Here is a 23901-nt window from a genome sequence, read left to right as displayed (position 1 = left end):
TTAAATGATGTTACTGAAACCAACGTGAACATCTTTCTTTTCGAATCCTGCCACCAAGGAGAGTGGATGCATGCTTCATTGCCTACTGTAGATGAGGATTCTTGAGCCTTTCCTTCTGGACGTACAACCCAGCAAGAAGGAAATACCGGTCACAGCGAGGCGAATACTTCCTTACAATTTTTTTATATACGCGGCAATGGTATGCATGTATTTTGAGAGAAAGAAATTAGGAGCAATTTTAAACTGGAAAAGAAGGCAAAGGACTGTACAGTATATCTTCAACCTTGTGAGTACGTTCCTTAAAATTTATCAAATTTATTGTGCGCATATTTTGAGAAGTACTCGTTGGTAATTTTTCATTCTATGGTATGTGTTCGTAGCACAGCATTTACAACTTATGAACCAGTTTGTTTTTTGTGCGCTATTTTTTGTTACTTGGCGTTTTTTTTTTGTATTTGAATGCCTGCAAAGGGAAAAATTTGCAACCTATTTTGTAAATAAAATCCTTTTTTCATTTTAAAACAAAACCTCTGTCTACTTTATTCGTTTACTCCTCCCTTTTTTATTTTATTCTTTATTTTTTGTGCAGACTTTTCGCTTCTCGTCGAATTTATCTGAAAAAGATAAATTTCCGACACTAGTTCTATTTGTTAGTTTATTATTAGATATTTAGTTTTGAAATAGATTTTTCATCACTAAAGACAGCTTGGATGGATTTATTTTACTTATGGGTTTATAATAGATTCTGTCCATCACATTAGTCAGTGACACGTTGCTTTGAAATAGTACTATGACAAGTCCATTTGTTCTGCTTTCATACTGCTTATATTGTGACTTGTAATTTTCGTTTTGATTTAATGAATGCATCTTAGAAATTGATCCATTCTTGTCTCCCTGAAAATAAAAAAAATGGAGCGAAAAAAAAATGAATCTTGCTATGAAAAAACAATGGAATGAAAAAAAAAAACGAATCTTGCAATTAAAAAAAAATGGAACGACCCCCCCCCCCAACAAATCTTGCAATAAAAAAATGGGAAAAACAGAAAGATACAATTGAAATCAAAGTGTACAAGTAACGTTTTGCATAATGATCAGATAGAATGGCCCACCTCCACCCCTACCGGAAACAACACCTTCAACCGTTTCTAGTCCCCGGAATTTACTCATAGTAAGAATTGTAGTAGGACTTTTGAGCTGGATGCCCTTTCTAACGGTAACCTGTTACAGACTAAAGGCATGTGTGTTTTATCAAGATACAACTTGTAAGTGAGGTACCGGCCAAGGTCAATACTTCTCACTCGAAAATCAATTTGTTTGTCAGGCACCCTTGCAAGTTCATTCTTTTATGACAGACATCTGATGCATTTCATGGAGACATGTTTGACTAGGACATCCCCACATTTAGAATGAAATAACAATTGGTTATTCGAAAGCAGGTATGTGAAAGCCATTCCCTCAGTCTGCCTTCTGGGGAGTTGATGGATAGAAGATGGTTACTCCAAACTAATATGAGAATATTTTGGAGTTTTTTGTTTTGAATTCTCACCATTCTGGTGCCAGCCCGTGCGATAGGAAAATCTGCTTACTACATCAGAGATCTATGTGCATAAGAGCCCATTTACTATATGTTGGATGGATATATTTAAATATATTTTATTAAAAATTCAATAATTTTACAATTGATTTTATCAAGATATGCAATACTGGTTAAGATCAGACCAGGTATATCAGCTCTGGTACCCTGTGAGCAAGGCTGAATATACCAAAGTTTGACAAACTGCTGATGATTAGTCAGCTACGCTGGTTTGGTCACCTGAACAGGCATGATTCACCCTTCAAGTTATGGGTCGCATGAAAGTTACATGACACAAAAATAATTGGATGCAAATTATTAACAATGATCTTAGACAGCAGAATTTGAACGGAATTAATTCTCAAAATCACTAATAAGATTGCCAATTGTCAAAAAATGTCAAACCCCTGATTAAGGGAAATACAATAATAAAATTGGTGGTGGTGGTGGTGGTGGTGGTGGTGGTGGTGGTGATGATGATGATAATGATATTCACACTTTCTTTTTCTCTTTTTTTATTTTCTTAACAGTCTGGAACTGATCTACTCCCCGATTTGTTGTAACTATAGCAAATATACAGATGAGGTAAATGAAGTTGATTTTCTTAATTTTGATTTTCCCATTAAGACAAAAATATCCTAATTAATCTCACTAGGTATTTAATATTAATATACGCTGTATAAGCTGTATATATGCATGATTTATAAATGTTTCATATTAGCAGTCGTCTGGACTGAACTAAGTAATTAAAAAAAAATTAATTGTAGTTGGTATGTTATTATATTCCAAATAACATGCTACAACAATAACAAATGAAATTTGGCTAGTCAGAAACAAAGTTTGATTTGTCAGTTTAAATGTTATTTGGATCTGACTTTGAAGATCTGACAAGATAATTAGATATACTAGATAATGAGGATAAGAAAATGATCATGTACATTGCTCAAGTACATAAAAATTCATCAAAAGTGCATTTGTACTGCCTGAAATGTGTAAAGTATGATGCACATGTGTGCATGTGTATGCAGTATCAGATATAGTTTTTGCGGATTTTGGAAAGCATGATAGTTGTAAATGAATGCAGGCAGTTTGTTTGATGCTTCAGTAATTCGGAAAATAATGGCAGCTGTGCTGTTTTCTGACTTCCTACTGAGGTATTATTTACTTGTATTCCCCTCTGCCTACCCCCCCCCAAATAAAACAAACTACATTGTCACTGAGAGATAAGAGGCTAATGAGAATTAGGAGCCAAACTTATAATAGCATCCTAAGTGGGGAGTTGAGTAGAGAAATGTTTTTCTTCTTTTTTTTTTCACATTACATGTAAATTTCTGCATGTTGGTACCATCATGGAAATAGGAAACAAGGAGGGAATTCCAAAGACAAGTAGTTCAAGGAAATTAACTATTAGAATAGAAATTTTTCGGGCATTTGAGGACATCTGCAGTGAAGGGAAGAAGTATGATTTTGCAGATTGACGTGCTGTTTGAGGGTATTTATGTTGAGGGGCCACAGAGGTAACATTGTAGCGATGGGATGCAACAGAGCGTGTATGAGCATGTGGGGAAATATCAGCAGTAGCTGTAAGATAGCTGGCTTGTGAGGATATTAGCAGCAGGAGCTGGAAAAAAAAAACATATGCAAATTAGAAAGTGTGCACGAGCTTGCAAAAGAAGAAAAAAAAAAAGGGACACCACGTGGTCAGGAGAAAAAAGAGTGCGATCGAAAAAGATGGATGTATAAGAAATGGCTGTCTATGGCCAGCGTGTAGCAGAGCAGAAGCAAGAAAGTTTTAAGCTGATGTCTAGTAGGGGAGAAAGAAAAACGTTCATAAACGACTTGTGTTAAAAAAGAAAAAAAAAGCGGAGTCGGATATATTTATTTTTGTTTGTTTGTTCTTTTTTGGCGGTGCCGGACGACATGGGAATCTGAGAGAGGTTTGAATTGTAATGAACATGGTTTAAATGTAACGTCCATGTTGCAGGGACAGAGGCTGGAGTTTGGTAGACTTATTAGATTAGAGGCTCAGTTTTGCACCTTGTCTAAGATGGAGGAATTAATAGTTGGTACACTAGATTAGATGCAATAATACTCTATGGATGGATGAATGGTGACTTTGGAAAGATATAGGATACTGGCAGATGTGAGAGGTTTTCTAGCCCAGTCGAAAGAGCTCAGTTCCTTTATAGCAGATTTGTATATGCATCTGCCACTAGTCTCTCGCTCCTAGACAAGGTTCACCAATCTGATAGGTCCTGAACTGTCATCTAAACTTCAGCCTCTGTCCCATCGGCGAAATGTCGCATCCCTCTACCTGTTCTACAAGTACTTTAACGGTGAATGCTCTGACGAACTGCAAGCACTTGTGCCCCCTCGACATAAATACCCCCGACAAACCCGACAAGTAGCTAAATCACACCCCTTCACAGTAGAGATCCCTAGATGTAAGAGAGCCTTCTCATCCAGTAGTTTCTTCCCCAGAACCACTAGACTTTGGAATTCCTTTCCGGGTCCCTGCTTCCCCAATTGTACTGACATGCAGAAGTTCAAGTGCAACATGAACCGACATCTTGCTGCCCAACTCCCTGCACAGTACCCCTGATGCCTATGTCCCTGATAGTAGCCCTCTACAACAAAGTAGCAATGTGCCTTGTTTGGGGTGAAAATGTGAAAATGTAATAAAAACAATTATCCCAATTCATTTTACCTGTGAATGTTAGGCCGAGAGGGTTGAATGATGGACTTTCAGGTAGGGTACTATCAGCAATGACAAGTGGTGGTTGGAAACGTTTCTTAAACTTTGTCTCACAAACATTAATTTTTTTACCCTGCTCCATTATCGACTGAAAGTTATTTTCTGAAGCTTCAGCCATTGCCTTGTATATGTGTGCATTCATTTTGCCTACACATTGAAAATAAAGTGTCTGGTTGTGGTGTGTCCATTTTAGAAAACGATAGCATCTTTGTGTATTGTTAAGAACCACATTAACGATTAATATAAATTGTTCTAAAAGTTATGTTATAGCAAGGACACAAAATGAATGATATATATGCAGGCATGCATACAAAAACTTAAATAAATGAAACATTGAACAAATAGAAAGGTCACTAGTTAGCAAGTGCTAACTCAAAGCATAAACAGAATTTTGTAAATGAAAACTATTTAATGTAAACACTTCAACAGTAAATAACTATTTCACTTTGATAACATTTTTCTATCTAACAATTATACTTTTACCAATCATAATAATCGACTTTTATAATTTCATCATAATAATCGGCCATTTTAATACTTTCCGGTGTTTTCCGGTAAACTAACAACATAACATTATGTTATGGAGAAGGAATAAAATGAAGGATATATACGGCTGTGCATGCATATTAAAATGGAAATAAATGAAACATTAAGAAAATAGAAGGGTCACCAATTAGCAAGTGCTAACTAAAAACAGAAACATAGCTTTGTAAATGAAGAATTGAGAAAAACGAAATTTTAAACAAAAACATTCTATATCTAAATTTTTATACGAATGTAAAAATTATTTTCAGTGGATAAATGCTCATTTATGCAAATTTATGTTTGGTGAATCAATTTGAGTAAGTACTCATATAGCTTAGAGATGTATACATTACATCAATATGCTTCTGGTGTGAATAATGTATGTATATATATAAACATATTTGTTGCTAAAATTTTATAAGAATATAAAAGTTATTTTCAACCAGTAATCATTCATTTATGTAAATTAGTATTTGGTGACGTGGTATTGTGTATGTGTGTTCGTTTACCTTGATCTTGTTAGTGCGTGTCAAATAGCGAGTAGCAATTCGTTTGTTTGTCTGACTCTCGCTAGTGTGTAAGAATGTGTGCGCAAGATGAAGAAAACTAATATGTGAGTCATTGAGTCCTTTCCTTTACAACTTACCCACTCTGGCCTTCAAAGGCCTGGGGGAGGGGGTTGAGCATATATTATTGAGATCCTGTGGTACTGCAGCCAGTTTGAGAATTCTGGAGAAAATCAGGTCTTTTAGGAGTTTCTAAGTTCATAGTAACTTAAACATAGACGTATTACTTTCTGGGTTTCAAACGATTCTCATTGGTTGAAAATACTTTGAGTTAACATGTCTACAATTTTATAAGAATATAAAATTTATTTTCAATCAGTAAATGTTTATAGTGTGAATAATATATGTATGTGAGTACATAATAATATATGTATATAAGTAATATATGTATGTGCGTATTTGGTGACATGGCATTATGGATGTGTGTTGGTTTACCTTGTTCTTGTTAGTGGGTGTATAGCTGTGAGTAGCAATTCATTCCTGTTTTTTTGACTCTCGCTAGTGTGTAAGAATGTGTACACAAGATGCAGAAAGCTTGTATGTGAGTCATTGAAGATTTCCCTCTGCCTTGACTACCCCAACCAAAAGCACGGGGTGAGCTGTTGGGTATATGTTTTTAGGTCTTTCAGGTGAGTTTAATCGCTCTTTAGCTTTTGATTGTCTACTTCCTTATCCTATAGCATGTAACCTGAGATATCAAACTTTGACTAGCAAATTTTTAATCAATATTGTTCTACGATGTTATTGGATGTTTCTTTTTGGTTTATGGAAATCGCTTCGGATAAGGCATAAAGCCACTTGACGTAAGAAGCTAAAAATATCACTTCAAGGCCAAAAACTAGCCAACAATAAGTGTTAGATGGATGGATTCCAACCCAGAAACCAGAAAACAGCCATTTCCCATAGTATAAGGTTAGCGCTCAGTTTGTTTCTATTAAAACGTTAGTTTCAAACAAACCTTTTCCTTATTTTTTTATTGGAATCCTTTAAGATGAGCAATCTGTATATTTATTTATTTAGTTGTAGACTGTTATCCTCATTTTTATAGTTGTTGTTTCAAAATGTTTTGGCCAACTATTTCTCTGACGAAGGCTAGAGGAATAGTTGGCCAAAACGTTGTGAAGTAACAATTATGAACATGAAGATAACAGTCCACAAATAAATGAATAAATAAATTTTTTTTCTGTCATTTCGAAAAGCATCACTAAAAACTACTTAAATACTATCAAGCAATATCCCAGATATTTTTGATGGCAACAAATTTGGTCATCAGTTAATTATAGCTGATTGATTGTGACCTAGGCATGTTCATTGTAGTAAGGCTCGTTTTAAAGGAAATCAGAAAAAGTCAATTCAGCTCAAGGGTCAAGAGACCACCAACTCCAACTACTTGGTCAATTGTCAAGTCCAGGGAGTTGAAGAAGACACCAGCAGTATCAACAGCAGCAAATCAAATTGCCCTTTTCATTGATTTGATGAGAGTTCCATCTTGGGTCAAGTTACCACAAGAGTGATCATATTGCTGAGGAAGAAGGACAAGCAAAGCAAGAAAGAGCTATACGTCTACAAGCCCATAACTCTGTTAAACACAGAGCTAAAGATTTTAGCTAAGGTCCTATCAAATTGGCTGCAGGTTATCAGCAACTTGACTGAATACGAGCAGAACTATGTCGTTTAGAGGAGATCGATTCAAAACAACTTGCACCTGATCTGTACGATCTTAGAGGGATAGAAGTCAACACAGAAGCCGCACTGATCAATTTGGATCAGTTCAAAGCTTTCGATAGAGTCCACCATCACTGCCTAGAATCTGTTTTAGAAACTGCCGGTTTTAAACCGGATTTCCACAAATGGATTTCTGTATGGTATTGCGCACCAACGGCAAGTGTACAGGTTAACGGAAAGTACTCAAACTCCTTTGCCATCTCTCGGTCGGTGCATCAAGGCTGTCTGTTGACCAGTTTGCTTTATATCCTTGTGTTAAATCCGCTACTTTGCAAGCTAAGGTGTGGGGAGGCAAGTCTGGTTCTGCATGGGATTACTTTGCCTGGTGGATCGAGAGCCAGAATCTCCGCATTTGCTGATGACATCATCATCTTTGTGTCATGCTTCTTGGATATCTGTACATCCATTTTCCTATCATGTCTGTTATAGAGCATGGTATTTTCAGCAAATATACCCATCTCGGACACATTTTTCTTAGGGAGGTTGTTTATGAATATCAGGAATAATAAAGGTCCAACAATCGACTCCCTGAAACGCACTCGCATTAGTATCATGTTGTTTGAATATATGGTCATCAAGGACAAGCAGGATTTTTTCTCTAGTCTAGGAAGTATCAAATCATATTAAATATTCATCCAAAAATATCATATGATTTAATTTTCATAAGAACCCCATTATCCCAAACCTTGTTAAAAGTTTTGGTATATCAAGGGATACTTTCTTAGCTCCCCTTATCTTATCCGATGCATGGTATATGCATTCAAAGATGACCATCAAAATAGCCACCGTTGAATGGGCTTGCTTTAATCCATACTGTTGGTCAGAAAGATGTTTAGCAATTACAATGTGGTGGACTAGCATTTGATTGATTAATGAATCAGATACAGTTTATTTGAAACAAAAATTATGTAGCCTCGACTAGAAAACTGATAATATGAAAACATTTTTTAATTATAACTGAAAAAAAAAAAAAAACATCTAAATCAGCAAGGGGAATAACTCATATTTTAGTTGAGGAATATAAAAAAGTGTTGTTTCCTTTACAACTTCGTGTTCCAAAGATGGGAGTGTTCTTGGAAAGAAACTTAGTTCAGGAAATTCCGTTTGGTTCTTGATACACAGAGAAAGAGAATAACATTTTCTGTAGCGGTGGTAGGGGGACGAATTCTTGCTGTAAATATTAAATATTCTGCAAAAAAAAAAAATAAATAAATAAAAAATACTTTTCTTTAATGAAATATGCTTGGGTGCTAGCCAAACAACTTTTGAAATGTGTTTTGTAAATGATGCCATTCGGTAAATATTCCATTTTTATTTGGACATTTTTGTTGTTGTTGTTGACTTCTACTTGTTGATATGATATTTGAGATGGCAGGAATGGAATTTTATACCTTTGAGAGTAAGAATATACCCTTGTAATGTTTGATCTATATTTAAACTGAAAAAAAAAAAAAAAAAAAAAATGAAAGAGTAATCTAAAGAATTCAACGTAATTTACGGTGTGCATATTTGAGTCAGTTGAACGACCCCCACCCCACGCTTCTCTTCCGTTCTAGAAAGGGAGTAACCAACATTCCAGCCAATAACCTTGCAGCATCATAGATTTAAAAAAAGACCAAAAAAAAAAAAGAAAAAAAAAAGACAAGTCAACATTTTTGGACCTTATTTCCTCTGTTGTTCTTCTCATCATATTCAACTTCATCTCCTCTGCCTCTACCCACCCTCTCATCCTGCATATGAACCAAATAGCAAGCATAATTACCGTTTGAAACTAAGCAGGGCACAGTCAAGGCTCGTCTTATAGTGACTATCTCACATCTCTAATACGATAATAGCTGTGTCTCTATTTCAATATATATATATATATATATATATATATATATATATATATTCATCCACATACAGTATTGTTTCGCTGTATCACAGCTCATCAGTGCGGCTATATATATATATAATTATTTACTATAATAATTAAAATATCTACAGACATGAGTGTTTCGTCCTTTTGTGCATCTTCAGTGCAGGGTGTCACGATTAACACCAGTCGATAGATTCGAACCCTCTTTAGCTTGATTAGCAAAGACCGTATCCATTCGGCTACCATTAACCGCGTGAAATAACATTGAATTTAATCATTTTATTTTTAAATGTTTTTTACATAAGTCAGAGTGATCTAATCGTTATACGATGATCTATGCATAAGAGCTAAATTGACCGACTTAATTTAACTGAAAGTGCTCAACGATAAGAAACGAGTTTCTTAAAGGGGCTGATATAATTATTTAGTATAATAATTAAATACCTACAGACACCAATGTTTCATCCTTTTGGGAATCTTCAGTGCAGGGTGCCACGATTAACACCAGTCGATAGATTCGAACCCGGCAACACAAGCCATCTCTGCCTTGATTAACAAAGACTGTATCCATTCGGCTACACACACACACACATATATATATATATATATATATATATATATATATATATATATATATATATATATAGTAAGATGATTGGTTGTTTATAATTAAAATGAAAAATTAAAAATCGGTTTCATAAGGAGGAACAAAACAAAATCAATAGATTGTACGATCGTTTCAGAAACGATGTTTTTATTGAGATAGACACTAAGTCATGGACAATAATTTTAACACATAGTTTTTTTAAACAAAATCTCCTCATCAGTAAAGATATTGGGTGGGTTTTTTTAAGAATACTAAAAATAAACCTAGTATTTTTTTTAGTAAGGCAGCTGTATTTGGAAAATATTTAAATATAAAAGAAAATATTTACTTTTTTGATGTTGATAAACAAAGTAAGATAAATTGAAAATAAAAATTAGAATAAAATCATAAAGTTAAATTGGATTTAAATGTAAGGTTAAAATAAGATGTTTTTAAGAAAATTTAACAAAGATATATATGCCTTATAATGGTTCGCCTTTTAAAATTCGTAAGTATCATCGTCAAAGCATTCATTTGGATGGTAAATGTAGCTTATGAATGCTTGAAAATGTTGAAATGTACAAACTTTGTTTTGTTCCTCCTTATGAAACCGATTTTTAATTTTTGATTTTAATTATAATCATCTTACTAAATATTAAAATAGCTCTAGGGTATATATGCCTATTGAGCTTATTATATATCTACATTACAATGAGCACTGTATTTTAATTACATTAGTGATTTTACTATTACATTTAAATACACTCTGCTCTTTAGACTGCTGTTCTAATCCCGTTTATATATATATATATATATATATATATATATATATATATATATACAGGGTGATCTAAAAGTCATTATCTATTCTAAAGTAACTATAATATATTTTCGAAGTATAATTTCTACAATTAATGAATATGAGAAGAAAATATATTATATGGACTTTTATTTAAAATTTAATTACACTAAAAAATTGAGAAACATTTGAATAAATTATAGTTACTTTAGAATAGGTAGTTACTTTCAGGTCACCCTGTATATATATATATATATATATATATATATATATATATATATATATATATATATATATATATATATATATATATAACCACATTCTAACATTTATTTTTATTGGCAATTTATATGTTTTATCTGCAAAATATAAAACGGTACAAAAATATGCAAACAGTTTGTTGTTGTTTTTATATCAGAAAAGTAATATCAAAAAATTATGCAAATCGATCATCAATCAATACTTGATCATAAACCGTCCTTAAGACCAACCAAACTTCCAATGATAATTTCAATCTTCTCATAATGTTCTTCATCATTAAATCAAAAATCTATTCATTTCATTAGCCTTTATTCTCAAGTTACTTTTGGCTTTGATAGTAACATACATGAAAAGGAATGAAGTAGGAAAAACACTAGTAAGTATAGAAAACTGTTTGTACGAGACGAAAAAAAGATTTGGAAAAATACATAACTATGAACACAAACAGACTAATTACTGTAGCAAGCAACACTGTTAAAATGAATAATTCAGGAGGCAGCGAAACCAGAAACAAAAAGGCAAGGAAAATCGGCGTGAGAATCAGTTACATGGATGATTCTTAAGAATAACAAGAGAAGAGATTGTCATGACTAAGTAAAGGTCACTTATACAGAGAAACAGAATCATTACTGACAGCTGCACAGAACAATGCAATTAGAACTAACTACATCAAAGCTAAAATAGATAAAACTCTGGAAAACAGTAAACATAGACTCTATGGACAAAGAGATAAAACGGTAAATCACATAATAAGTGAATGCAGAAAACTAACCCCAAAAGAAAATAAGAACAGACATAACTGCACAAGAAAAGCAATACACTTGGAACTATGCAAACGACTGCAGTTTGAACATCCAGACAAATGTTAGAGACACAAACTAAAGACAGTATTGGAAAATGAAAAACATAAATTCTTCTGGAACAGATGAACTCATCAAAACAAGAAGACCACAGATGTCATAATAATTAACAAGAAGGAAAGAAACTTTATGTAGGGTGATGTGGTTCTCAGGTGATTAATTGTGTCGGATATATACTCGAGAGTCAAAACAATGAAAAGAATATACTGTTATCATAGACCTAATTATTACCACCTGAATCTTAGTAAAGACCAATGGTAGCTGCCAGCGAGAAATCAATGGTAAACGGTTGTAGCGATAATGCAAAAGCATTTGCAATAGTTATCGTAAGAGATAGAGAGTACTGGAAATCTGGGAAGATTTATTGTCACTCATACTCTAAGGAATACCACTGGTTATTCTCAGTGAGTAAACACTGATAATGATCTGTGTGACGACTTGTGAGTAGTTATAATAACACAAAATAAATATGAGGAGTAAAAGTTTCTCTATGAATAAATACTCTTTGGGCCATTTTTTTTTTTTTTTTTTTAAATATATTTTACAATATTTTTTATAACATTATCCAATGAAAGCTTTTCTTTATTGTTGTAAAATGCAACATTATTTACAAAATTTACGACAGTTTTTATTACAAATTTACATCTTTTTTGTCTATTGTTTGCGAATTAAAAAAAAAATATTTTAGAAAATAAATCTTTAAAATTTGTTCAGCAGCAAAATTTATTGCTGATTCGTGCTGCTGCTGCTGCTGCTGATGATGATGATGAGGAGGAGGATGAGCATCATCATTGGCTTAATGTCTGTTACATACTGCCATCTGTTGGACGGATTTTAGAAGTTGACTTCCAAACTAACATCCATCCTTATTACTTCATTTCACGTTTTCCTTAACTTTACTCTGCCAACTGATCTTGCTACCTAAACTGCCCCACATCTACTAAGCCAAGAACTCTCATCCACTCATCCATGTGACTAAACCAACAAAGTCTCCTGTTTTTCACACATCTCCCTATACTTTACAGATTTAATCTTCCTCTGAGGTCATCAGATCTATGTCTGTCTTTGAGACTCACGTTACACATCTCTTCTACGAGTTGCCTTAAACAAGTTTCCAAACTTTTTTTCATATGGACACTTTTATTGACAGTACACACACGAAAGTCTAGTCCTCTTCAAAGTAATCTCCTCCATCTGCAATGCACTTGTTGTACCGTTCCAGCAACTTCTGGAAGGCTGCATGAAAGTCCTCTTGTGTGCGCATGTCAATGACCCTCATCACAATCTCTTTCATCTCCTCAATTGTCTCATAATGACAGTGTCTAAGGTTTTCCTTGAACTTAGGGAATAACCAAAAGTCACAGGGAGCAAGGTCTGGACTATAGGGAGGGTGAGGAACTGTCTTGTGCCCATCTAAGTCAAATAGTCTATGACAAGGATGAAGAAACCTTGGAACAAACTTCATACATATCATCTGCATCTTCAGTTAGTCGCAAATAATTGTGTGTACAGTTCCCACACTGACATCAAACTGTGCACTTATTGTCTCGATAGACACACGACAGTACTTATCATGAAATTCTTTATTTGACCAATCAACTCTGCTGTTCTAACTTTCTTACTCTTCCCACACCTCTCACCATCCCTCACAGGCTCCCTGATTTCCTTGAATCTCTTATGTCACTCACAAACTGATACTCAATTCATGCAAGGATAATCCAGAAGCAGTCTGCAGCATTCCATACGTTTCCGTGGCATTTTTTCAAAGTTTAAAACAGAATTTTATTGCATATCATTCTTCTAAAAGTGTCCTCACGTCCAGATTGCATTTTTGACATTCACCAGCTGTGACAATCAGGCTTTAGTAGAGTGTATTCCAATTCCTGCCGTAGTTTTTCATTTTAACCGAAAATCATAAAAACTGGTCAGTCATCTCATTAAATGTAAAGCAATAACATACTGAATTTTCAAGAGTCCACAACAATTTAAATGCCTGTACTAAAATGTCTGGAAACTTATTGAAGGCACCTCGTATCATTCACATATTATTTCTCTCCATGCCACACATGTCTTCAACCCCGACCAACCAGATTTCACTTTTATACATAATCACACTACGTACATATGCATGATATTTTTTTTTTTTTTTACTCACATTCACCCCTAACAAGGCATATCACCACTTGGACGTAAGGGACTACTATTTGGGACCATGCCAAGGAAAGAATACCAAGATGTTGATTTACGTTACATTTAAACTTCTGCATATCAGTACAGTCAGGGAAGCAGGCAGCAGGAAGTGAATTCCAAAGTCTAGCTATTTGAGGGAAGAAACTATTAGAGTAGAAAGCTTTCTGGCAACAGTGAAGGGGTGAGATTTTGTTTCTAAGCAAGTTTGTCAGGGATATGTAAGTCAAAGGGGCACAAGTGCAACGAGTTTGTCAGAGCACATTCCATTAAAATATTTGTAAAACAGGCACAGAGATGCAATATTGCGGTGATGGGACAGGGGTTGGAGCTTAGTTGACAAAGTGGGACCTATTAGATTGAAAACTCTTTTTTGGACCCTATCCAAGAGGGAGAGACTAGTGGTAGATGCACTAGCCAAGATGTGGCAACAATACGCTATGCATGGACGAATGGTGGCTTTGTCGATATATAGGATACTCTCAGGTGTGAGTAGTCTTTTAGCTCGATAGAGGGAACCTTTGATCAAGAGTTAACATTCTGCTGGTTAGTAATAGCAGAAATTTCCTAAATTTACTTTTTCATTCTTGATTCTTGCAATCACAATTAACACCAAAAGACTTTCTTGAGAAAGTCGAAGTACTTCTCTGCAGCATCATCATTTCTTTTTATGACAAGGGAACATATTTTTGTGACATGTCCTAAAATTTTATATGTCAGTTTTTTGTTTGTCTCGTAACAAAGGGGGTTCATGTATTTCTGATTTGTGTTCAGTCAAATTATCCAAAATTATTCAGTCGTCATTGTTTTGAACTAGCCTGATGCCTTTCTTCCAAAAGTTGGCATCTCCTTTGAAAAGAAACCGACAAGTCATTATTATTTGAGTACTTAATACTTCACAATTACTCACCTAAAATTTATCACCGGCCATTTGTCAATATTATCAACACATAAAAAAATATAATGAAATAATTAAATAAAATACTAAATTAAACTAAACCAACAAGTAAAATAGAAATATAAAATGTATTCTAAATACACGTGTTAAAATAAGGTCACCTATTAATTCGGCACATTCACTCCAATGCTAAACAGAACTAAAGAGGAAGCAACGTTGGTGAACGTTTGTTTAAAAGAAGAAGCCCTGCCATTGGCTAATGGAAACATTAATTCATGGAAGGGAATAATAAATAAAAATCTAATTGGTTAGCTAACTAAACATCATGTGTATATATGAAAACATCTGGTAACATGAATTCTATGCATTTTCGCCTAGCGATTCCCTATGGAAATGAAATTCGGAAGCCTCTGTAAAGCTTACTTGTCATTAATATATATTCATAACTTATATATATATATATATATATATATATATATATATATATATATATATATATATATATATATATATATATATACTAGCTGTTCCTACTTAACATTACTTGGGAGTCATTTTTATTTTATACTTTGCTTCACTTTTGTTTTTAAATATGCTTTGTTTTTATTTAACATATTATGTTTTTAAAGTAATATTTTGAAGTTAAATTAAATTATGCAGTATTGTTTGGTTGTTAGATTCTTAATTGAATCATATTATTATGAAAATGTAACTAATTTTGTTACTAAAGTAATTTTTTTTAGTTTCTATTTGTAAAATTATTCTTTTACACTATTAATTATTCTATCAAATACATTTACATGTATTTAATAGAATTTTATTTATTTATTTATTTATTATTATTATTATTATTATTATTATTATTATTATTTATTTAATGTAAATATCTCCTAAAACTTTAAATCTTTTAGATACACAAGGAATTATTAGGAATTTTAAAGCCAGAAATGACTTTCTATTTGACAGTTTAAGTGCTTCCAAACGCCTTTTCAATTTACAAAGGCCACAAAGTAATTCATATTCGTTTTTATCAGCTATTAACAGAAGATTAAAATGGTTGTCTTGTTTATGAAGAAATGGAAATGCATTCTGGTAGATTTTATTTCATAATTACATTATTTTTCAGTATGATTAAAAAATGTTTTATTTTATGCTGTTTCAATAAATATTTGGTTAATAGCAAAAAGAAACTGTAAGTCACACATAGGCAAGACACATGCATGCGCACTGCTCTCACACACACACACACACACACACACATGCGTGCACGCATGCACACACACACACACATGCACACACACATACACACACACACACACACACACACACACACACACAAGAAGTTGTCACTCAATTTCATTAATATAAAGATTATAAATCTGTCTTAGTTTCTTTTTCTTTCTCTTTGTCCATTCCAAAGGCAAACTAGACAACACAAGGAAAAATTAATTAAATTATGAATCCGATCTAGTAATATTTTGTCAAACTAATATATATTTCATCCCATCTCTGATAATTGACTTAGAAAGCACCATAAAATTATTAACTTTCTTGACACCAACAACCCAGAGCATTGTTTTGATCTCTATATGTTTAAGTTATGAAACTATTTTTACTTAATCAGAATTGTTGAAGCATTGTTGTTGCAGTTGTGGTCTGCTGAAATACTACGCCCTTTATGCTTTTCGAAATTCCCAAAAACTACACTTGACCCCCTCCTTCTTCCTTCCATATACATGTACATGCACTTTTAGTGAGATGTAGTTCACCTGAGCACTTTATACAATGATTTAATTATTACTATATATAATTCTTATAAAAATAATTTTTAAAATGTCAAAACATTCATAGTTATCTCCCCTGCTTAGCGTTTAAGCGCTAAACGCTAGGTTGCTACTTGTTGATCTTCACACTAAGCAAAGAAGTTGCGAATTAAATTATTGTGGTGTTTAAACAACACAACAGTCGCTTACGGTTCTAACATATTTTGAATAAGATTAGAACTATTTTACAATCAAAAATTAAAAAAATATAAAAAAGCTATATTTTTTAAAATGTTTCTTCCCCCCACCAAAAAAAAAAAAAACCCCAAAAAACTCAGAATCTAAAGTTTGGTGACAGTTATCTCGATTTATTCCAAGTTGCTATTTATATGTATAGGACATTATGACCAATGTTCTCTCAAGGGATCTTTAAACCGAAGTTAAAAGGTTGATGTTTTTCAATGTGAAAAAACATGAAGTTGTAGAGTGCACAACATAAGAAAAAAGAAAAGAAATAAGGAAGAAAAAGAAGGAAAAGAAAAAATTGCATTAAACAACATTAGTTTTCTTCTGCACTAAAAGCAAGTGAAATACATATTTTTATGAGTATACATATGACAGTTATAATCATCACAACATTTATCAAAAAATAATCACCAATTGAAATTTGGATATCTAGCTGTTCCATATTTTATATTAATCCAAACAGATCATAGTTGTGAATGTTGTTTTATTGTCCTACTTTGGAAATTAGGTCTCAATATATGTGAAGTGAGTAAAAAATACTGAACTCCTAGAAAATGGGAATTATTACAAATGCTCCTGGCTTTTAATTTTTAATATATCTTCTCTCTAATCCAGACACTTCTTCCATCAGTGCTGAAGAGCTTCCATCCTCTTACTATAGAACTCTGAATGTTGGTCATGTAGGTAGATGTCCAGAACGTCCCCATCATCTGTGATTAAACACCATTTTGCCAGATCTTTCTCCATGTTTGAAAATAGGTGGAAGTCAGAGGGTGCCAAATTTAGCGAGTAGGGTGGCTGGTTGGTAGCTGGGGAAATGGTTGGAAACAGCACTCATGAATTGTTGATATTACCATCACTGAGGTCTTTCAGATAGTCAGTTTTCTTGATTTTCTAGAGATTTATCAGTTTCTTCACGTCAACAACATTTGAAATAAAAACAGAAATTATAGAGCGTACAAATTATAGAGCATACAAATTTGGTAGAAAAAGTGGTAGAATATGAGGGAAATATTTCTATTTGTTTATTCCAGAGATTTCTATGCAAGTCTTGATACCTTTCCTATATATGTCGATGAGTATTTATGTTTTTTCATTTGTTTTGTTTCGTTGTAATTTAGATTGTTTTTGACATTGTCTTGACACAAGATGTCCTGCTGTTTGCTATACACATATTGGTGACCACAGTAATTGCGGTGAGTTTCTTTTTTTTTTTTTACTTGGGAGTCACCACTTATCAAGGCCCGAAGGCCACTTGAGGATAAGGGTTTCATGAATATAAGGTGGTAGTATAAATTAGGTAGAATCTGATTATTTATAGGGATGGCTCAACAAGAACTTGTTTACATTGAATTTAAAAGCTGTTATGTTGTATTCAACTGGGAAGCAGGCCATTGGAACAGTGTTTCACACGCAAGCAGTTCTGGGAAAGAAGCTTTGTTCATAGAATCTGTGGTTAGATTTAGGCACAGATAGAAAGTGGGGAAAATCATATATAATGATTATAACTAGTCGAAATATTTTTGTGAAAGTTTGGCAGGGGGGGGGGGCATATATTGGAGTCCAGTCGAGTATTTACCATGAAATTGTTTTAAATTGATGTGAACACTAGAATATTTCAATTAAAAGTCAAATATGAACAGGTAAAATTATAGAAGAATTATAGGCCATCCAAATGAGGCATAGTTTGTTTAAACAGTTACATTAAATTAAGCTTAAATTTGCAGTTTTTGAAAAAATTACAAGTGCAGACTTTCTTTTTGCCGCCTGTGTATATATGAGTCTTGCAATTGTAAGCCACTAAAAGTGCAATATAACTCTTTGCGTGAACTGCTTTGCTCCTTAGCATAATGTGTAAACTTTATCTTGAATGTATAACCTCTTGCTTTTTAAAATATACCACATCTAGTATCCTATTTAGAATAGAGTCAATATTTCGCTTTCTAAATTAAATTAAGTAACTTTTTCCTTTCAATTGGAGTATTTTAACTCAGTTTTAGTTATTACAAAAAAATTTCAACTTAATAGTAAAAAAACCCCCCCAGAAATCAGATACCCTGGAACGTAATGAGTTAAATTAATTTTGATTAAAAGTAAAATTAAAATAATAATAATATGTAAGTTAAGTATAGGCGAGAAATGCGTATATACACAAAACATGCAAAGTGGTGACAAAATATTGTTAATATAGAGAAGAGAAGAAGAGATAAAAAATGGCCAATAATAAATAAAATAATGTAAGAAAGATAAATCAAATTTTCAACTGCAAAAATGTATCTTTTTTACATTATTTTATGTATTAAGATTGTTGTCATCATAACAATCTTCCTAACCAGGATAATTTGTTGTTTCTTTTTTTAACAAACTGAAGCCAAAGACGCTTTAGTATTGTAAAAAAAAAAACACGGTTAGTTAGAATCAAGTATCTAAATTCCAAAATACAAGATAACTTTATATCATACTTTTATAACATTGCATTATATTCTTTTATATATATATATATATATATATATATATATATATAAAACATTGCATTATATTCTTACTTGTATCAATGTAGTTCTGTACAATATAATATTTTGGGAATATTTTCCTTCCTCAGATATATGCTCAACTTAAGTTCAATTATACATATGGAGAGCAGGTCTGCAGAAATTGGAATGGATTTAAGATTGATTTTTTTTTTTTTAAATTTTGTTTCCCATCCATTATAATTCTTTAATCCTAATGATGTAGAATCAGTATTAATCTTTTAATTTTAAATAAGAATACAAATAAAATTATAAATACACGTAATAAAACAATTAAAATGTTAATAGTGACCCTACATTGTTAGGTTTAAACAATTACAATAGGTTTGAAACGAAATTAAAAATAAATAAATCTTAAATCCAGTTCAATTTCTATGGGACTGATCTCGTTCACAACAGCCTCCATATGCACATTGGAACTAAAATTGGATACACAAAAAAGGAAAATTGCCACAAATTACAGGGACGTGCCCAGGGTGATGAAAACAACGTTTCTGGCTACAGTTATGGTCTTTGGTGTGGTTTCAAAGGAAAGGCCACATTGCCACCTCACATCTTCAAAGTCGGCTTGAAAGTCAACACCAAAAAGTTACCTGGATATGCTCAAGAGTGTGGTGATCATATGGTGCAATCACATGGTCGCTGGCAGATCCTGGGTGTGGCTGCAGGACTTGTCACTGACCCACAAGTTCAAAAAGACACAGACTTTGCTTCAGGAGTGCTACGACTTTGGATCCTTCTCTCCCTCTTCCTCCCCCAACCTGAACCCGCTGGACTACTTTGTTTGGTAATACATTGAGAACATCACTAACATAATCTCCCATAACACTAAAGCTGATGCTTCTGGAAAAGGTATGCTTCCAGTTCCAGACCCGTATCGAGGCAGTGATTGAGGCTAAAGGTGGCTACTTTGAATAGATGTCAGCTCTACTACATAATCAGTTCACCTGAATTGATTTTTTCTATAAAAGTTTTACAATAAAGCTGTATTGTTGATTTTTGTAGGGCAACAACTTTATCGTTCATCCTGTTTTTATGCAATGAAATGGATTATTTTTTAATTTAAAAAAAACGACATTTTGTTTTTTACTTTTACAGATCCTCTGTTTTCAGGTAACGCATATGCACCATCAAGCTAACAAAAACCGAGGTAAATTGTGCTCTTATCTCCCCTTTCCTTTTTGCAGATTCTCTTTTCTGCTTATCCCCTACTCATGCCCCCTCGTTCTGCTTATGTATCCTCCCTCTTCTCTCTAAACACCTATTTTGATTTCATGCAAAAATTCATAAACTGTTACACAGCTTTTAAGATATTCTTCTTGCGTAATTAAAAATAATAAATCTCTTTATATCTGTATTATTATTATTTACTAAGAGTTTTCACACAGACCAAAGATTTCTCTTTCAGAACAACCTTTGCAAATGAATTTGCATTATCGCAACAGCCATTTACCATTGACTTTTCGTTGGCAATAACTATTGGCCTTCATTGGAATTTGGATGGCACCAATCGCTCTCAAGGTTCCAGTTCTCTTCGCACTCATCCAGTGGAGGTCTAGTTAATTCTCTCTTCAGTTTTTCCATCCTCCCTGATTATTATTAGTAGTACTCACTAGGAGTTCTCATACCGGCCATTATTAGAGATTACTCACTGATGATAATGGTGGTGTTCCCCAGAATCTGGGTGACAATAAGTCTCTTCAGATTTCTAATACTCTTGACCTCTTTTGATAACCTTTGTAAATAACTTTGTGTTATTGCATCAGCTGTTTACCATTGATTTCTCACTGATAACTACTCTTGGTCTTCCCTGAAATTTGGGCGGCACCTAGCCTCCTTAAACTCCCAGCACTCTTCGCACTCACCCAGTTGGAGGTCTAGACAGTATTTTCCCTTCCCGGTGTCTTCATCCTCCTTGACTTGTCACGACTATTAGCGCTGATAGTTTTTTTGGTGAAGAGGGGCTGCCGTTTAAAAGATTTCTTACAGTTTCAGGTTCCTTGCCGTGTTTCTTCCATGTTTTTGCTTTACTTCTGTCACACTTCCCATGTGGCTACTAAGTACTTGCTTATGTGGTTTAGATGTCACATTTGAGGGTTTTTCTTAAGATTTCAGCTATTTTCATCAGCACCATAGGCTGTGTAGTCTCAATCTTCCCCTTGATTCCAGTTTCTCCTAGTTTTTTTTCTGTGTTTTTTGGGACTGTTCCTAGTGTTCCTACAATTACAAGATGCAACGATAAAATTGTTGCCCTAAAGAAAACAACACTACAGCCTAATTTAAAAATTTTTATTGAAAAAATCAATTCAGGTAACTTGATTATGTAGTAGATCTGACATCTATTCAATGTAGCTGCCTTCAGCCTCAATCACCACTTCGATACTTGTCTGGAACTGGGAGCATGCCTTTTCCACAAATGCTGCCAGGAGCTCGGCAAATACTAGGTGGATGCGGCGATCAGGCTGGATTTGGTGTTGTGAGAGGTTATGTTGGTGATGTTCTCGTGATATTACCAAATGAAGTAGTCCAGGAGGTTCAGGTCGGAAGAGGAAGAGGGCCAGTGAGAAAAGGGTACAAAGTCGTAGCACTCCTTCTGAAGCCAAGCCTGTGTCTCTTTGGACTTGTGAGCCGGCGCCAACTCCTACTGCCACCACATCCAGGGTCTGCTAGCGGCCACCTGACTACACCAGGGAATCACCACACTTTACAGCACATCAAAATACACTGTAGTGCTGACTTTCAAGCCCACTTTGAAGATGTGAGGTGGTATGATGTGGCCCTCACTTGAAACCACACCAAAAACCATAACTGTGGCCGGAAACTGTTGAGCTGTGTCCTCAAGTGTTCAACTGTCCAAATTTGCATTTTAAGTGTGCTGGCAATGGTCCATTGTCATTACTTGGATCGGTAGAGAGCATGAATTGTACAGCGGCGTATTTCCAATCTCACTCGTTGAACATTGTGTCACTTTCAGACATGATAGAAGGCTCCTATTGCTCTTGGGATTCGTACATAACTGGCCAACAAGTAGATGATCTGCAACAAACAAAAAAAAAACCCTGGTTTTCATCAAACGGAAATGGAATCATGTCGTTTTTTTCTAGGGCGACAATTTTATCGTTCCACCCTGTATTGAATTTCTTCATGTACCTTTCAGTTCTCTAGCAAGTTCGGCATATTTGTTTCGTTTTTTTGTTTCTTTGATCTTCACCCTGTGGTCTGCTGTAACGGCAAAATCTATAATTTGACAGTTTCTTTTCTTCTTATTAATTATTATAATGTCCGGTTTCCTTGTTTGGGTCAATTTATGCTCTTTATACTTTCATGTTCCAAAGGATTTTGTGGTTTTCATTTTTCAATATTGTGTCATCTTTGTCTGTAGTCATTTGCAGAGTTCCCAGTGTATTGCTTTCCCCATGCAATCATATCTGTCCTTATATTCTTTTTGGGCTAGCTTGCTGCATTCGCTTACTATGTGATACATTGTTTAGTTTCTTTGTCCGTAGAGTCTACATTTACTGTTTTCCAGAGTTTTAATACCGACCGGTAGAGTGGCCTAGGAGAAACGTTGAAAGATACACCACAAACCCCACGGTGGCTTACCAGATTATTAGTCGAAGATGTAGTAAGACTTGCTCAACTACTTTGAACAACTATATCCTTTTCATAGGACATATCAAGAAATAATGTTTAAAAATAAGAGAGTTTTTTTTTTTAAAGAATTACCGAATGAAATATTGAACGGGATCATCATCATCATCATCATCATCATCATCAACAGCAAGAAGAAGAAGAAGAAGAAGTCTGTTTTACATACTTGCATGTGTTGGAGAATAGTCTCTCCTGATCTCCCTCGCAAGGTTCCAACAATGAAACTTCACAACAAATTTATTTTTGAATTTACTTTCATAAGGTAAAAAATAAAAAGAAATCGGATGCCCTTCTTGATGTCAACTCAGTTTAATGATGGAAACAAGCATTTCTGTTGTGACACCATCTCCAGGTGATTACGCACCAACGTTTATGGGCGCATCACTTGCTCTTTTAGCTTTTTATTTTATTTTATTTTTTTTTTTACGTAGGCGTCACCACTTATCAAGGCCGATAGGCCACTCAAGGATAAGGGTTAAAGAGTGTAGAGTAGTCAAAAGGACAATATAGTAATCGATAGTAATGGAAGTTCGGTAAATTTGTTAACTTAAGTGGAACGGCTCATCAGAAACTTGTTCACGTTGGACTTGAAGACAACCATATTATAGACAGCTGGAAAGCAGGAAAACGGAAGACAATTCCACAGGCTTGCAGTTCTAAGAAAGAAGCTTTGATCATGGAATCTATGTTTAGGTTTAGGCACAGATAAAGAGTGGGGAAAATTATTGATAATGTTTTCAGCTAGTCTAGTGTTTCTTGTGAAAGTTTGGCGAGGGGGGACCATAGATTGAAGCTCAGTTCAACACTTTCAGTTTTGAAAATTTGTTTTCCATGAAAAAAAAAAAAAGATATATATTGATTAAGTGTATTAATATGAGTTCAAATGTTCTGGGAAATTTATTTTTTTCCAGGATGAATTAAAAAGGATTTAAAAGGGAGATCTCCAACTAGGATTAGAAAAGAAAAAAAAGAATAATAAACTGCTAACCTTGAAACCAGATTCTACAAAAATATCTATACCAATTCAGTGCAAAAGCTTTTAAAATTTCATCTTGAAAATAAAAAAACTGTGTTTTTGAAAATCTTTATTCATAACTATAACGACCTTTGCTCTCTA

General features: G+C 33.9%; 1 protein-coding gene across 1 annotated transcript in view; it reads left to right on the top strand.

Annotated features, from left to right (window-relative positions):
- Positions 1-23700, top strand: part of LOC145240300 (uncharacterized) — an 81560-nt gene extending 57860 nt beyond the window's left edge. The window contains exons 7-10 of the mRNA XM_080103881.1: positions 2104-2158; positions 17724-17798; positions 20232-20283; positions 23696-23700. Coding sequence (XP_079960007.1) covers positions 2104-2158; positions 17724-17798; positions 20232-20283; positions 23696-23700 — 187 coding nt within the window. The remainder of the gene's footprint in view (positions 1-2103; positions 2159-17723; positions 17799-20231; positions 20284-23695) is intronic.
- The last annotated feature ends 201 nt before the right edge of the window (positions 23701-23901 follow it).

The sequence above is a fragment of the Euprymna scolopes genome, chromosome 19 (assembly GCF_053919585.1).
Source record: "Euprymna scolopes isolate OS-2025 chromosome 19, ASM5391958v1, whole genome shotgun sequence".
In the NCBI taxonomy this organism is placed as follows: Eukaryota; Metazoa; Mollusca; class Cephalopoda; order Sepiida; family Sepiolidae; genus Euprymna; species Euprymna scolopes.
The sequence above is the reverse complement of the archived record's forward strand: the minus strand, read 5'-3'. Positions and strand labels throughout refer to the sequence as shown.